Source organism: Eleutherodactylus coqui, chromosome 2 (assembly GCF_035609145.1).
Source record: "Eleutherodactylus coqui strain aEleCoq1 chromosome 2, aEleCoq1.hap1, whole genome shotgun sequence".
Classification (NCBI taxonomy): Eukaryota; Metazoa; Chordata; class Amphibia; order Anura; family Eleutherodactylidae; genus Eleutherodactylus; species Eleutherodactylus coqui.
The window spans coordinates 179,501,890-179,520,046 of record NC_089838.1 but is presented as its reverse complement, the minus strand read 5'-3'; the positions used below and the strand labels follow the sequence as shown (position 1 = coordinate 179,520,046).

Genomic DNA, 18,157 nt, shown 5'->3' with positions numbered 1-18,157 from the left:
TGATGGTTCTTATTTGCCCACTTAGCATTTTCTTATTCACCCCGAAAATAAATGTATTCATTATTTCCTTTGTTACTATGTAATTGCTTTATATCACATATATTGCTTCCCTTAGAAAATTTGCTTAAGCAGATAGAAAGAACTGATCCAGCAACTATAGTAACCTATTACAGACCTTGGAAGTCATTAGTCATCCTAAACAAACAGTTTTCTTTCTAAATAACAAATGGATAAGATATTTAGCCAATTAGAAGTTTGAGGCAACACTAAATATAAACTCAGCAGAAAATGCAAGTAAGGGTACGTCTACATGGGATGTATTTTCCACTGTGGGAAATCCACAATGAATCAAATAGAAAATCTGCATTTATTGCATGCCGTTTTGCCATGGATGTTGCTGACTTCACCTCATTCATTTCTACAATCTGTGGTGAAGATCTACATAATAAATTTACATGCTGCAGATCTTAATTCTGCACTGAAGGTCAATTAATGGATGAGATTTCTGAAATTACATCCACTTGACTTGTTCTCTAATATGCTGCAGATTTTCTGGATAGAGTTCAGCAGTGGACAAAACGCAACAAATAAGCCATGTGTGAATGTACCGTAAAGCTTAAAGTACCTTTACACTGAGCAACTGTGTGGCATCCGCATGTACCTGCCTTTCTGTATCTTCATCTGTACTGTAGATGGTCCGCATGGCTCGCTGTCAGACATCCGCAGTACAGATTTCTTTTTAAACTCCTGTTTTTCCCGCTATGCCTAACTATGACACGGGAAAAGTAGCTAAAATGTATATTTCACAATTTGTGCATTTCCCCCACTTTGTCGTAAATTAGTTTTACATTTTATGGTCAAAACTATTTGTACTATTTAGCAAATAATAAAGGGTTCCTTAACATTACATTAAAACTGTACACTAAATCAGTTTGTACCATCTTCTGTATGCACACCTCCTTAGTTGGAAGCAATATTGATCTGGGACTTGATATTTGCATCTTGCTGTTCTCTTGCTGTCAATGCTTTTGCCTCAATATTATTGGACAGCTAATGGAGAATCTAACATTCTGCTTTTCTTCCTTCTTATTTATTTAACATAATGGATTTTCTGTAAAAGTTTCCTTGCTTACCAAAAGTAAAGAAGGGAACATAAGAGTTAGACAAAATGCTCTTAATTAGAGATGAGCGAGCACCCAAATGCTCGGGTCCTTGTTATTCGAGTCGAGCTTTTCGTAAAATTCGGGAGCTCTACTCGAGTAACGAACCCCAATAACTACAATGGGAGACTCGAGTATATTTGTATGTGGGCCGGGTCCCGAGTTTATTTATTTTTTGGTCTCTCTCTCTCTCTCTCTCTCTTTCCTCCCTGCCAGCCCCAAAATTTGCCATTGATGTGCGTGCTGCGTCACGGCAGGGAGGGGCCAAAGCGGGCACGTCACAGCGGGGAGGAGCCAAAAACTGGGGCGGGGTCGAACACAGCGTGATGCTTGTTCGAGTAACAAGCACCATCGAGTATGCTAATACTGGAACGAGCATCAAGCTAGGCAGAGTACGTTCGCTCAACTCTACTCTTAATGCCTTAAGGTTTTGTGAATTGTACCCACATGGTCAGTTTTCTTATTAGAGTTTGGTAATAAGACCAGCAACCTTATGACAATGGTCATTTTGTATACTGCAATGTTTTACACATTCTCACACATTTACCTTGAATTATTTTTCACATTTAAAAGGCAATAAGGACCTGATTAACAGAGCTCTACTGGATGCAGGATTTACAAATGAACTGGTACAGGCTCACTGGAAAGGAGCATTACCGTGAGATACCATTTTATTATTTATTTACAATAATCATTAAAATGGATAAAAGAGAGACATATATATTGTTATAAGGGTGAAAAACACTATTTAACAATTTTTTGTGACTACTTAAGAAATTACAGTATTTACTATTCACAGGTAAATGTCATGTTTGTATGCCATTTATTACAGTAGCATGAAGATGGTTCTGTAATAAAATAAATTCTAGACATAGATTAAAAAATCATTTAAGAATTTTAACTTTTTCTATTAACTTTATAAAACTCGAACTTGTGATAGTTTACAAATAGTATTTAGTGAATGTATTAATGCTCCCTACTTTACATTCAGTATCATATATTCTTTTTAGATAGTATATTATAGAATAAATCACTTCTCCAATCTGAATAACAATTTTTGTCAAAAGTTTTTATAGGGCTAACACTTAGCTTTGGAAAGCAACTTCATTTTCTTTAGAACTAGGATTAGGTAATGTCATTGAATTTGCTGATGTGTTTTCCTTAGATTTGGCTATTTAAGAGCATTAGTCACATCACAATTTCTCAAACTTTATATGTATGATTCAGATTCAGATTAATAAATCGAAATTACCCTGGTATTTCACTCTGTTGCATACGGTAACATGCTTTCTATCATGTAATAGTACTTTGAATGACATTTAACTTTATATAATAATTTATTTTCAGGAAAGGAATTATAGCTAGATTTGTAGCAACTGATGGTGGAATTACCAGAGTCTATCCAAAGAGGTAAGGGGAGTATGCAGTGGCTAAGTATATAAATAATGCCTCAGACAATAGTATTCACTAATGCAATACACACTATAAGCATTTTAATTCTAGAGGACTTTTGAACTCATTGCTGTACTTTATGATGGGCGAAGCATGGTTTCATTTATCAGGTCATATGAATTCACAGAACACGAGGTGCTGGTCTACTGAGAAGGCCCACCTAACTCATGAAACACCACTGCATGACCAGAAAATTTGTGTTTGGTGAACAGTGTCAGGCCCACTATTTGTGTTCCTGACACTGTACACCAAACACCAATTTTTTTTGAGTCAACTGGTAATACTATGGTTTATCGGGGCATGTTTTTGGGCCATATTCTTTTTAATATATTTATTAATGACCTGGTAGAAGGATTGTGTAGTAAAATATAAATATTTGCAGATGACACAAAACTATCTAAAGAAATTAACACAAGAGAGGATGCAAGGAGATTGCAAGACTATCTGGATACATTGGGGGCTTAGGCAGAAAAATAGCAAATGAGATTTAACACTGATGAATGTAAAGTTATACACATGGGTAGAGGAAATACATGTCACCATTACACACTAAGGCCTTAGTCAGACGGGCGTTTTTTCGCGCGATTTGCACATGCGCATGCGTCTGGCGATTTTTTAAAACCATTGCTTTGCAATGGTATCGGACACATGAGCGCTTTTTATGCGTTCGTCCGATAAATTATAGAACAGAAATCCCAGATCGCACCTATCTGCTATCTGCGATTCCTGTTCTCTTCTCTATATGCGCTCAATGGGGCCGGCGGCAGCAGCGCCGACCCCATTGGGAAAATATAGAAGACAAATCCTTCTTTTCTGCCACAGCTGTAACAGCTGTGGCAGAGAAGAACGATGTTTGCCCATCGAATTCAATGGAGCCGGCAATACAGCCGACTCCATTGAAAGCAATGGGCTGCCGGCATGCGCGGGATGAATTGTCAGGAAGGGCTTAAATATATAAGCCCTTCCTTGCAATTCATCCAGAAATGTGTTAAAATAAAAAATATATATATACTCACCTGGTCCCGGCAGACGGAGTTCAGCGTGGCCGGCCTGCAGTGGGTGTGAAGGGGGTGTGAGTCAGACCTGCCCCTGATTGGCTCAGCGCTGACTAAGGCCTTAAGTTGTATTATTACGCTGTGAAAATATTGATTTGTTTTTACCTTATGCAACTATGCGCATTTCTAACATTATTTTTTCTTTGATTTTATAGTGCTGGTGAATACTGGTATGAAGATGCTGAAACATATGAAGATAGCTACTACAAACGCAGCTTGGACAATGACAATTATGTATTCACTGCTCCTTACTTCAATAGTAAGTTATTGTGCTCTAAAAACAGAAATGTGTACTGTTTTATTGGGTGAAGATTCGCAGCCAACATTTACATAAGAAACACTACAAATACTGTACATACTAATATTTTATTAGCTTTCTATGAAATTTGCATTAGTAGGTGTCTGAGATGGAATTTAGATTAAAAGTCCCATGGGGGACAGACACTGATGTGAGTGCTGAAAATCTCTATACATTTGCAGAATATTTTCTTTCTTTTTAAGATGTAGATCAAAAATAGTGTGGTTAGCCAAAGCCAATAAAGGTATAATCTCTACAATACTTTTTTCTTTTTATACAAGAGTATTTAACATCACTTGTTATTTAAGCAATGAGAAATAAACAGCACAAATAGAAATCTCAGTGGATTGGGGTAACTATTAAGTTGATGCTAATTAGATGAATTTGATTGATTATAGAATGAGCAAGGGCCTATAATTCATTATCATTTGGCATTAAAGAGGTTAGTCACTTTACAATTAATATTACATTGGTTATAAATTTGATTCTGAGCATAATTACTAAAGTACTTTGTATTCATGCACTACTCTGTTCTGCTGAGTTTGTGAATGGCCTGCCCCTTTATCCCATCCTCACTGCTCCTCTGTCCATAAGATGGCTGTCTATGGAGGAACATAGTGGTCACACGCCTCCTCGATAGGAATATATGGCATGTAGGAGAAATGGAGGAGGTTGAGTGATGTATATTATTACATGTCCATTCATAATTAACCATCTTATGGGTGGAGGAACAGTGAGATGGGTGAGGGGATGAGACTAACAGGGGGTGAGACTTCACAGAACAAAGAAACAAAAAAAAAAGAGAACAGTGCCTTAAGATGATTAGTGTATAAACTTAAGTGAGAAAAAGATGGACTTACTGGGTGTTTGGGTAATAAATAGAGATGAGCGAGCACCAAAATGCTCGGGTGCTCGTTACTCGGGACGAACTTTTCGCGATGCTCGAGGGTTCGTTTCGTGTAAAGAACCCCATTGAAGTCAATGGGCGACCCGAGCATTTTTGTATTTCGCCGATGCTCGCTAAGGTTTCCTTGTGTGAAAATCTGGGCAATTCAAGAAAGTGATGGGAACGACACAGCAACGGATAGGGCAGGCGAGCGGCTACATGTTGGGCTGCATCTCAAGTTCACAGGTCCCACTATTAAGCCACAATAGCGGCAAGAGTGGGCCCCCCCCCTCCCAAAAACTTTTACTTCTGAAAAGCCCTCATTAGCATGGCATACCTTTGCTAAGTACCACACTACCTCCAACAAAGCACAATCACTGCCTGCATGACACTCCACTGCCACTTCTCCTGGGTTACATGCTGCCCAACCGCCCCCCCTCCCCCCCACAGCGCACACCAAAGTGTCCCTGCGCAGCCTTCAGCTGCCCTCATGCCACACCACCCTCATGTCTATTTAGAAGTGCGTCTGCCATGAGGAGGAACCGCAGGCACACACTGCAGAGGGTTGGCACGGCTAGGCAGCGACCCTCTTTAAAAGGGGCGGGGCGATAGCCCACAATGCTGTACAGAAGCAATGAGAAATAGAATCCTGTGCCACCGCCATCAGGAGCTGCACACGTGGGCATAGCAATGGGGAACCTATGTGCCACACACTATTCATTCTGTCAAGGTGTCTCTGCATGCCCCAGTCAGACCGGGCTTTTTAATTCATAGACACAGGCTGGTACAACTCCCTATTGTGAAGTCCCTGTCGACCGACAGCATGGGTGGCTCCCTGGAACCCACCGGCGATACACAAAAATATCCCATTGCATTGCCCAACACAGCTGAGGTAGTAATGTCGTGCTTAATGCAGGTGGGCTTCGGCCCACACTGCATGCCGCAGTCAGACTGGGATTCTTTACAAGTGGAAACAGATGCATTTATAATTCCCTGTGGACCCACAGCATGGGTGGGTGCCAGGAAGCCACCGGGGTACATAGAAATATCCCATTGCACTACGTATTCTCTCCACGTGTCCGTGGTTATATGCACCTTAACAGTAACAGCGTTGGTGGGAAATGGCCTCGCCGCCATCATGTCTTTGTGAAGCCTCTGTTTCCACACCCCAGTGACATACCATTAGCTGCGGTATAGGCAGAGCCCAGAATTAGTAACATTTCAGCCGTAGCATTAGCGACAGGCCCCACTAACATATCACTAGCAGCATTATAGGGGGAGCACAGTCTTAGTTCCATTTCAGTAATAGTAGCAGCCTACACAGGCCCCAGTAACAATTCCGAAGCAGCAGTATAGTGGGAGCGCAGTCTTCGTTCCATTTCAGTAATAGTAGCAGCCTACACAGGTCCCAGGAACAATTCCGAAGCAGCAGTATAGGAGGAGCATAGTCTTAGTTCCATTTAAGTCATTGTAGCAGCCTACACAGGCCCCAGGAACAATCTCGAAGCAGCAGTATAGTGGGAGCGCAGTCTTAGTTCCATTTCAGTAGCTGCAGTATAGCCAAGGCCCAAGTTACATTTATATAGCTAAAGTGTAGGCCAACCCCACACACACTTCTGTACCATGAGTGCAGGCGAAGAACATACAAATTGCTATGATTACACTGTAGGTGAGGGCCCCAAAACATTGGTGTACCAACAGTACTAATGTACCTCAGTAAAAATTGGCCATGCCCAACCAAGATGGCAGGTGAAACCCATTAATCGCTTTGGTTAATGTGGCTTAAGTGGTAACTAGGCCTGGAGGCAGCCCAGTTTAACTAAAAATTGGTTCAAGTTAAAGTTTCAACGCTTTTAAGAGCATTGAAACATATAAAAATTGTTTAGAAAAATTAGATGAGTGAGCCTTGTGGCCCTAAGAAAAATTGCCCGTTCGGCGTGATTACGTGAGGTTTCAGGAGGAGGAGCAGGAGGAGGAGGAGGAACATTAGACACAGATTGATGAAGCAGAAATGTCCCCGTTTTGGATGGTGAGAGAGAACTATGCTTCCATCCGCGGGTGCAGCCTACGTATTGCTTACGTATCGCTGCTGTCCGCTGGTGGAGAAGAGAAGTCTGGGGAAATCCAGGCTTTGTTCATCTTGATGAGTGTTAGCCTGTCGGCACTGTCGGTTGACCGGCGGGTACGCTAATCTGTGATGATTCCCCCAGCCGCACTAAACACCCTTTCCGACAAGACGCTAGCCGCAGGACAAGCAAGCACCTCCAGGGCATACAGCGCTAGTTCAGGCCACGTGTCCAGCTTCGACACCCAGTAGTTGTAGGTGGCAGAGGCGTCACGGAGGACGGTCGTGCGATCGGCTACGTACTCCCTCACCATCCTTTTACAGTGCTCCCGCCGACTCAGCCTTGACTGGGGAGCGGTGACACAGTCTTGCTGGGGAGCCATAAAGCTGTCCAGGCCCTTAAAGACTGTTGCACTGCCTGGGCTGTACATGCTGCTCGATCTCCGCACCTCCCCTGCTACCTGGCCCTCGGAACTGCGCCTTCTGCCACTAGCGCTGTCGGATGGGAATTTTACCATCAGCTTGTCCGCCAGGGTCCTGTGGTATAGCAACACTCTCGAACCCCTTTCCTCTTCGGGAATGAGAGTGGGAAGGTTCTCCTTATAGCGTGGGTCGAGCAGTGTGTACACCCAGTAATCCGTAGTGGCCAGAATGCGTGTAACGCGAGGGTCACGAGAAAGGCATCCTAACATGAAGTCAGCCATGTGTGCCAGGGTACCTGTACGCAACACATGGCTGTCCGCACTAGGAAGATCACTTTCAGGATCCTCCTCCTCCTCCTCCTCCTCCTCCTCAGGCCATACACGCTGAAATGATGACAGGCAAGCAGCATGGGTACCGTCAGCAGTGGGCCAAGCTGTCTCTTCCCCCTCCTCCTCATCCTCCTCATGCTCCTCCTCCTCCTCCTGAACGCGCTGAGATATAGACAGGAGGGTGCTCTGACTATCCAGCGACATACTGTCTTCCCCCGGCTCTGTTTCCGAGCGCAAAGCGGCTGCCTTTATGGTTTGCAGGGAACTTCTCAAGATGCATAGCAGAGGAATGGTGACGCTAATGATTGCAGCATCGCCGCTCACCACCTGGGTAGACTGCTCAAAGTTTCGAAGGACCTGGCAGATGTCTGCCAACCAGGCCCACTCTTCTGAAAAGAATTGAGGAGGCTGACTCCCACTGCGCCGCCCATGTTGGAGTTGGTATTCCACTATAGCTCTACGCTGCTCATGGAGCCTAGCCAACATGTGGAGCGTAGAGTTCCACCGTGTGGGCACGTCGCACAGCAGTCGGTGCACTGGCAGATTATACCTATGTTGCAGGGTGCGCAGGATGGCAGCGTCCGTGTGGGACTTGCGGAAATGTGCGCAGAGGCGGCGCACCTTTACGAGCAGGTCTGACAAGCGTGGGTAGCTTTTCAGAAAGCGCTGAACCACCAAATTAAAGACGTGGGCCAGGCATGGCACGTGCGGGAGGCTGCCGAGCTGCAGAGCCGCCACCAGGTTACGGCCGTTGTCACACACGACCATGCCCTGTTGGAGGCACAGCGGCGCAAGCCAACGGTCGGTCTGCTCTGTCAGACCCTGCAGCAGTTCGTGGGCCGTGTGCCTCCTATCTCCTAAGCTGAGTAGTTTCAGCACGGCCTGCTGACGCTTGCCCACTGCTGTGCTGCCACGCCGCGCGACACCGACTGCTGGCGACGTCCTGCTGCTGCTGACACATCTAGATTGCGAGACAGAGGTTGAGGAGGAGGAGGAGGAGGGTGCTTTAGTGGAGGAAGCATACACCGCCGAACATACCACCACCTAGCTGGGGCCCGCAATTCTGGGGGTGGGTAGGACGTGAGCGGTCCCAGGCTCTGACTCTGTCCCAGCCTCCACTAAATTCACCCAATGTGCCGTCAGGGAGATGTAGTGGCCCTGCCCGCCTGTGCTTGTCCACGTGTCCGTAGTTAAGTGGACTTTGCCACTAACCGCATTGGTGAGGGCGCGTACAATGTTGCGGGAGACGTGGTCGTGCAGGGCTGGGACGGCACATCGGGAAAAGTAGTGGCGACTGGGAACTGAGTAGCGCGGGGCCGCCGCCACCATCATAGCTTTGAAAGCCTCCGTTTCCACAACCCTATACGGCAGCATCTCAAGGCTGATAAATTTGGCTATGTGGACGGTTAACGATTGAGCGTGCGGGTGCGTGGCGGCGTACTTGCGCTCCAACACTTGCGCTAGCGACGGCTGGACTGTGCGGTGCGAGACATTGGTGGATGGGGCCGAGGACAGCGGAGGTGAGGGTGTGGGTGCAGGCCAGGAGACGGTAGTGCCTGTGTCCTGAGAGGGGGGTTGGATCTCAGTGGCAGGTTGGGGCACAGGGGGAGAGGCAGCGGTGCAAACTGGAGGCGGTGAACGGCCTTCGTCCCACCTTGTGGGGTGCTTGGCCATCATATGTCTGCGCATGCTGGTGGTGGTGAGGCTGTTGGTGGTGGCTCCCCGGCTGATCTTGGCGCGACAAAGGTTGCACACCACTGTTCGTCGGTCGTCAGGCGTCTCTGTGAAAAACTGCCAGACCTTAGAGCACCTCGGCCTCTGCAGGGTGGCATGGCGCGAGGGTGCGCTTTGGGAAACAGTTGGTGGATTATTCGGTCTGGCCTTGCCTCCACCCCTGGCCACCGCACTGCCTCTTGCAACCTGCCCTGCTGCTGCCCGTGCCTGCCCCTCTGAAGACCTGTCCTGAGTAGGCGTTGCACACCAGGTGGGGTCAGTCACCTCATCGTCCAGCTGCTCTTCCTCCGAATCCTCTGTGCGCTCCTCCCTCGGACTTACTGCCCTTACTACTACCTCACTGCAAGACAACTGTGTCTCATCGTCATCGTCCTCCTCACCCACTGAAAGGTCTTGAGACAGTTGCCGTAAGTCCCCAGCCTCATCCCCCGGACCCCGGGAACTTTCGAATGGTTGTGCATCAGTGACGATAAACTCCTCTGGTGGGAGAGGAACCACTGCTGCCCAATCTGAGCAGGGGCCCGAGAACAGTTCCTGGGAGTCTTCCCGCTCCTGAGCATGTGTCATTGTAGTGGAGTGAGGAGGCTGGGAGGAAGGAGGAGCAGCAGACAGAGGATTCGGATTTGCAGCACTGGACGGCACAGAACTCTGGGTGGATGATGGCTTGCTCGAAGCACTTTCTGCCATCCACGACAGGACCTGCTCACACTGCTCATTTTCTAATAAAGGTCTCCCGCGTGGACCCATTAATTGGGCGATGAATGTGGGGACGCCAGAAACGTGCCTCTCTCCTAATCGCGCAGCAGTCGGCTGCGACACACCTGGATCAGGAGCTCGGCCTGTGCCCACACCCTCACTTGGGCCTACGCGTCCTCGGCCGCGTCCACGTCCTCTAGGCCTACCCCTACCCCTCAGCATGCTGTATTACCAGTGATTTCCAAGCCAGGAAAGAAATTGGCGCAAGCCTGCAGCCAAAATAGAATTTTTTCCCTTGTTTTTCAAAGGACAAGCCACACTGCGTGTATTCAATGAATACTACTAAGTTTAATAACTGTGTTGTGGCCCTGCAAATGTGTGAGAGAACTGCAGTGATGCAAAGTTATTCGCTACAGCAGATCAGGGATTTCCCATGCAGGAAAAAAATTGGCGCAAGCCTGCAGTAAAACGTAGCTGGCTGCGTCTGATTTTTTTTAACGTTCTGCACGCAGCACACACGTACCCAGAGCCCTGAGGACTGTCAGAGGCAGGCGAAATAGAATTTTTTCCCTTGTTTTTCAAAGGACAAGCCACACTGCGTGTATTCAATGAATACTACTAAGTTTAATAACTGTGTTGTGGCCCTGCAAATGTGTCACAGAACTGCAGTGATGCAAAGTTATTCGCTCCAGCAGATCAGGGATTTCCCATGCAGGAAAGAAATTGGCGCAAGCCTGCAGCCAAAATAGAATTTTTTCCCTTGTTTTTCAAAGGACAAGCCACACTGCGTGTATTCAATGAATACTACTAAGTTTAATAACTGTGTTGTGGCCCTGCAAATGTGTCAGAGAACTGCAGTGATGCAAAGTTATTCGCTACAGCAGATCAGGGATTTCCCATGCAGGAAAAAAATTGGCGCAAGCCTGCAGTAAAACGTAGCTGGCTGCGTCTGATTTTTTTTAACGTTCTGCATGCAGCACACACGTACCCAGAGCCCTGAGGACTGTCAGAGGCAGGCGAAATAGAATTTTTTCCCTTGTTTTTCAAAGGAAAAGCCACACTGCGTCTATTCAATGAATAATGTATGTCTTCTGGCCCTGCCTACACAATTCTATCCCTGTAGTATTAATGCCGGGTGCAATGGTCTGCACAGCCGGTTTTGAGAAAAAAAATAAAAATGCAACACTGCTAACAGCAGCCTGGACAGTACTGCACACGGATAGATGTGGCCCTAGAAAGGACCGTTGGGGTTCTTGAAGCCTACACTCACTGCTAACACTCTCCCTGCCTAACCACCACTTCTGTCCCTATTGCAGGGCGCAATGCTCTGCAGATCCAATTTTGAAAAAAAAATAAAAAATACAGTGCTAACACAGTACTGCACACTATTAGATGTGGCCCTCAGAAGGACCGTTGGGGTTCTTGAAGCCTACACTAACTCCTAACCCTCTCCCTACAGCAGCTCCAGCACGATACCACTGTCCCTCAGCTAACTCACAAGGCATCTGAGCCGAGCCGCGGGAGGGGCGGATTTTTATACTCGGGTGACATCTGATCGCCCCAGCCACTCACAGCAGGGGGGTGGTATAGGGCTTGAACGTCACAGGGGGAAGTTGTAATGCCTTCCCTGTCTTTCAATTGGCCAGAAAAGCGCGCTAACGTCTCAGAGAGGAAACTGAAAGTAACCGGAACACCGCGTGGTACTCGTTACGAGTAACGAGCATCCCGAACACCCTAATATTCGCACGAATATCAAGCTCGGACGAGTACGTTCGCTCATCTCTAGTAATAAATGGTTTGGTGCTACACCAAGGATTCAGGCACAACTCAAACGAACAATCCAAATCACAGTCCACCATCCACAAATGAAGAAACACTTGGGTGGGCACTAATGTATCCCACAGGACCCTTCAGGTTTTGGTATATAGTATAACAAAAGAAAACAGAAAATACCAGTGCTCAAGGGGTCAATGGTAATATGTCTGATATTTTAAACCTCAAACTAACTGACTTCGATAAGGGGTAGTGAATCTTTGAGTACTCCTCTCCAGCATCACCCATCTATGTTTAGATACTGTAGGTCAGAGTTGCAAGATATCAGACTCCACAATGTCACAAAGATGACATAGGTGTTAATTGATAGCTAAATACACAGTGCAGTGCGTTTCTGGGTTATTACTGCTTCACCTTTCTTAAGCAAATATAGTAAGAGTGTCATTGTCAAATATATTAATTAACACCACAATTGCCCCACTCGAATACCTTCATTAAAATTTAATTTGAAGATTCGGGAGCCGCCGCAGCTGACAGGTGAGTTGCGGCGGGGAGCAGGGGAGAGCGGGCGGGAGAGAGGGAGAGAGAGATCTCCCCTCCGTTCCTCCCCGCTCTCCCCCACCGCTCCCCGCTCCGCGGCGGCCCCCAAATCTTCAGGGACGAGCAGGGAAATACTCGTCTAAAGCACATTACTCGAACGAGTAGTGCTTTAGCGAGTATACTCGCTCATCCCTAATTGCATGCATTCTGTGGACGAGATGCAATGTAGTAGGCTAATTCTAAATGAAGTTCTGATAAACAATATGTGGTGCACCCAGCTAGATGTTAAGAATGCAATGGCTGGGATTTAATATAATATTACAATAAATATAATAATGTTATGAATTAAATGAAAGTTGCTCCTAAATTAACTAATAGACATATTAATACACATTAAAAACAAATGTGTTTCACACAGGCAGAGAGGCTTAAGAAAACGTTATTTATTTATCAATAAAACAATTGTTTTAGGTTTTCCGTCTGTAGGTTTTTTTTCTGTGACTTATGCATTAAAACTAATTTGCACTTGTGCTAAAAACAGATTGATAGATTATAAAAATATTTGATAAAAATATGTTTATATACATGAATACATATTTAAAAGAATATGTATATGTTCTATAAAAATGGCTATACAATATGAATTAAAAATTGTATAACAAATGATGTTGAAGACACATAAAATATAAACATACTGGACAATAAGAAGAATTTTAAAAATCCTATACTATATGCCTAAAAAATATAATAAAATTAACTGAACATTACTAGAATTGACATAGTGTGTATCCATCCTGACCATGAGATATTCTAATCTAGCTAAGTGAAATGCATGTCACATCCAACGGGTGGGCCACATACATTTTCTAGTTCCTGGAGCACAAATACTCTAGAATGCTCACAACAGGGAGCTAACCAACCGTGGTTCTCCTCAGACCCCTTCTGTTACACAGTCTGAATATCTTGTGACAGCTGGAATGCATGCTTATTGGAGTCATGTGTATGGAATACTATGCTAATGTAAGTTATTATAAACATTATGTATTTGGCAGTGACACTCTTAATATATGTGTTGAGAGAGAGGGGCAGTTAAAACCCAGAAACTCTTTGCACTGTGTATTTGGCTTAAAATGGGAAGATGGAACAATAACTTTACAGCACCACCTATTAGATGTCTATAGGCCTCTCACTAACCAAGCCAGAAACCTACTGCTCACTGATGAGGGACAATCACCCTGAAACAGTTGTCTATGCATGGTTATCTTTTCTCTCTGGAGAAGATTCTGGCTTTGGTTCACAATCCCCAGTCATTGTTACAAAGCTTGTTAAAAACTCTGAGATTGATTTGCAGGAATGCTGCCTTCCAATGGTTGGTACTGAAGAGGTATTGTTCCATCTACCCATTTGCATATTTCTCAGAGGAGCATGGATGGCCTTCTAGGTGCTCTCCTTAAGAAGAAACTTTACCCTTCTCGACCCATCTTTGGCTGTCAAAAAACACCCATGTCATCTATGTGGCACTGTGGAATTGGGTACCTGGGAGCTCTGACCTACAGTGTCTGGACTCAGATAGGTAAACTTGGAAGGGGGCACTGATGGTCTTACTACCCCCTTATTAAAGTCAGTTATTCTGAGATTTAATTGACATTGATCCTTGTTTTCTTTCTCTAGGCGCAGCAGGTTGGGCAGTGCATGAATATAAAGTACATTATTAAGTTACTCAGAATCACAATTACATTACAAATATTAATTGAAAAGTATCTAACCCATTTAAATTCAGTTTCATTATCATCTATTAGCTAATAGTCTAAACAGTCTTTAGAAGGAATAATTCTGTTTGGTTTCTTTTCAAATAATAAAATTGGTAGTACATAAAAAGCATAGTATGGCCCAGCAGTTTACCAGTAGGGATTCCCACACTTCTGTATTCTTTATTATACATGATCATACATAGCGTACTGACTTAACAAACCAATTGTTTTTTTTCATTTCTTTTTCCTAGGATCTGGGGTTGCCACTTTTGAAAATGGAATAATGGTGAGCAAGGCAGTGGAAATAACCATTGATGGTAAACTGCTTAAACCTGCTGGTAAGTAGTAATGTGTGTGTATAATAGATGTTTCATTATACCTACTGCGATGAAAGGTAGCATGACTGTACTGTATATATGTGGTGGCGACAGTGTTAGGGCTCATGTCCAGGGGTGGGTTGGATTCTGTATGCAGGACGCCGCATCAGAATCCGACCCTGCCGACGGCCGAGAACCCTGCTTACCCATCCGGTTCTTCTTTTTTATGTACTGTGGATGTGTGCGGGGGCGCCGACCGGGGCACCGGCGTACATGTGCAGTAGAGTTGTTTTTTTGTGTAATTCCTGCTTTCTCATGGTATCCGCGGCCCATCCACAATTATTATTGTGGACGGGCCGTGAATGGGACAGCTTTCATTGACTTCAATGAAAGCTGTCTGTGCGGTAACCGCACTGAAAGGGAGCGTGCTGTCTAACTCCTGTTTTCCCATGGAATCCGCGGCCCGTCCACAATTATTATTGTGGACGGGCCGTGGATCGGACAGCTTTCATTGACTTCAATGGAAGCTGTCTGTGTGGTAACCGAACTAAAAGGGAGCATGCTGCAATTTTATTTCTGCAACCAAAGGTCCGCAAATCAAATCCACATGCTTTAATTCAGTTGCGCGTGCCCATGTTTCCCTATGGGCAGCTTGAACTGCAGATCATCCGCACAGGTGCCCGGCATGGATTCCACAATTCAAATCCACCCGTGAACATTGGGCCTTAAAGTAGTATTGCATTTATTGGATAACATTTTACGTTCCAACTGATGGATCAGTGGGGGTCCAACTGTTAGGAATGCCACCAATCCTGAGTGCAGGGGACCCATGTCACCTCTATTTCACAATGCAAGGTTGCTTCTTTGTATTTGTGTAACATAGCAATGAATGGGATGCTGGTCGTGCATGTGCAGCCGTGGCTTTAATCATTTCAAAGGGGCAGACAGATAACAGAGCGCTATGGTTGGCTATTTTCATCAGCCCCATTGAAATGAATGGAGTGACACCGCACATGCATGGGTGCAACTCGATTGATTTCAATAAGACAGACAGAGATAGCCAAGTAGAAAGCGTCCAGCTATTTACTATCAGTCCTATTCGCTGCTAGGGAGAAGCAGTCCTGCATTGCAAAATAAGGGGGACATGGGTCCCTTTTTCTCGGGATTGGAGGAGTTTTTGCAAAAATGGGCAAAAAGTGTGATATTTACCTTGTAAAGAGAGTAAAATTCAAGTGTTGCTTCAAAATATTTAAATGACCCAGTCTGATATAGGTAGGACATTATTTGTAAATCAATCATTAGTGTCCTCGATAAAAAAAAGAGACTACATTTGAGTCAGGACTTGTCAATGAGCGGGAAGGGTTGCTAGGAAAGGAAGTGAATCACCAGCCCTAGAGATGACCAATTACTTTTAAAACTGTTCTGGAAAAATCAGACTGCACACTCCAAGTCTTTGAAGCTGCAAATGGAACAAATTGGTGTCAAGTTAAGTTGCAGGACTGTAAGGAAGAGGCTGTGCGATGCAGGTTACCAAGCTTAACAATCCAGTCAATAAGTGTGTTTACCAAGCAGAAAAAGATGCGCAGACATAATTTATATTTTAGTTATTCATAAAAGAACGCACTGTTCACAAAACATGTACAGTATAATTGCACAATACAATTTATATTATTTTTTGGAATAATTATGTGGTAGGTCACTCTGAAAATAAAGTTACTAGACTTTAAGAATTTCGTGTCTATCTGTTTTAGTTGTTGGAGTAAAAATAGATTTTCAAAGTTGGATGGACAATTTTACGAGTGCTACCACCAAAGAACCGGTAAGACTTATCTATGTGTGGTGTTTATGCTGGTATCATTGTAGTAGACTGTAGTGTCTTCCATTAATGCATCTATTCTTCAAACAGCATGTAAAATTAGAGAAAGGAAATCTGAGTAAACCAAATGAAAGTTGATGTCCAGGTCTTGGTATAGTCATAAAAACAGCATCTAAGTGAAGACTTTAAAACACATTGGTAGAAGCAGATTATGGAAAAAATCTATGTGTTTCAATTCTTCAGTGGGGTCCTTACTCATGGCTTGCTCTCCACAACTAAACCAAGGGGTAAAAAGAAAAAACTAACATGTCACACCTCCACAGCAGTCATGTGATAGTGTCATACATTCATTTCCTGATACAATGAATAAGCTGCGATGATACTTGCAAGGCAACAATAAATAGTAATAAGAACATTGTTTATACAGGATCATTAAATCCGTACATAAACTTAAACATCTGGGGAATCTTGCCAGTGCAGTTCTCTGCCCTAGATCTTACAACTCCAATCTCGTCCCCATGTGGCATTTTCACTATCTTAATGCTGTATATTTTTAAATAGTCTGTATTACCTGATGTTTAGTATAGAAATCCTCAGATGCTGCAGATATATTAAAGATTGCTGCATTTTTGATATCTAATATGTGTTTGGAAATTTGACGATGCAGAGACCATTCGATGGAGCCTATGTATTGTGGATTGTATTTTGTACAGATGATAGAATAGATGACCTGTAATAGCACAATTGCTAAGGTTGTTAATTTTATAGGATTTGCCAATATAGCAAGGTTTGATCTCTTTTTGTATTTTGCATTTATGGCCACAAACCACATCTAGTGGTAGCACACTTGTAAGAACCCATGCTTTTCAGCCAGGTTGTTTTTGTGTCAGATTTAGCACTGGTCACCCATACTAGGAGAAATTCTATTCCCCAAATAGACAAACAAACCTACATCCATTCTTGAGTAAGTTCTGCAGGGTATTTACCAGATCCTTACTAATACTTCCCTGCAAATGAATTAGAATATTTCAAGTGGGGATGTTATGTCAGAGTACAGAAGACTTAAATTATGGTAATAGCAGCAAAAAATAAAGTAAATAGAATAAATCTAACATGAAAAATAGTTTTATATAGTAAGCTACAACTGTACTAATCTGATTATAGAAGGAATGTTATACAGATTAGTTTTGCTCTAGTTCAGTCCATTGACACAGGAAGCGCAACCACATAAGTTGAATACTGATCTAATGAGCAGTTAGATTGTCTTGCTGTGACATTTAACATCTTAATAAGTGCCATTCTCTCTTGTTTTAGAGTACAATCTGTGTTATTGGGCATCACATATACAGACAAGAGCATAGCATGATTTTTTTATAATGTTATTCGAATAATTACTAAATTAACTAGTAAAAATTCTTTTGACATAATATTGTACATTTAAATAACAAATGTCTGCCATTAACACAAACTCAACTTAACAATGTGATTTTCTGCCTGCCTTTGGAACAATGTGCTGTTGTCTTCTGGATACTCCCAGAGCTTGATCATATTTCTCTGTGTCTTTTTAATGAATACAATTTTCCATTTCCCCTCTTCAGTGCAAGATGGATGAAGTCTGTAACTGTAAACTGGACAGCTCGGTAAGAGTTCTCAAACTTGTATAAAATAAAAATCTGGAGCTACAGCTGTGTTTTCCCAGTTGGGGCGGGCCTGTGATCAGTGATAATTTTGAAGGAAAATGTGAAATATACTATTTCAGGAAAATGTGCCATTTGGAGTTTAAATTTTAAAAAAAGAGATTTCATAGCCAAAACAACTGTGTCTATTTATTTTTGTCTGAACACATACAATGATCAATTTAT

The 18,157-nt window shown here is 43.8% G+C and overlaps 1 protein-coding gene across 1 annotated transcript in view; it reads left to right on the top strand.

Moving 5' to 3' along the window:
- Nucleotides 1–18,157, top strand: part of CACNA2D1 (calcium voltage-gated channel auxiliary subunit alpha2delta 1) — a 640,389-nt gene that overhangs the window by 567,384 nt on the left and 54,848 nt on the right. Inside the window, exons 25-30 of the mRNA XM_066592011.1 lie at nt 1,734–1,818; nt 2,508–2,570; nt 3,823–3,926; nt 14,414–14,500; nt 16,231–16,298; nt 17,894–17,935. Of these exons, the coding sequence (XP_066448108.1) occupies nt 1,734–1,818; nt 2,508–2,570; nt 3,823–3,926; nt 14,414–14,500; nt 16,231–16,298; nt 17,894–17,935 (449 nt within the window). The remainder of the gene's footprint in view (nt 1–1,733; nt 1,819–2,507; nt 2,571–3,822; nt 3,927–14,413; nt 14,501–16,230; nt 16,299–17,893; nt 17,936–18,157) is intronic.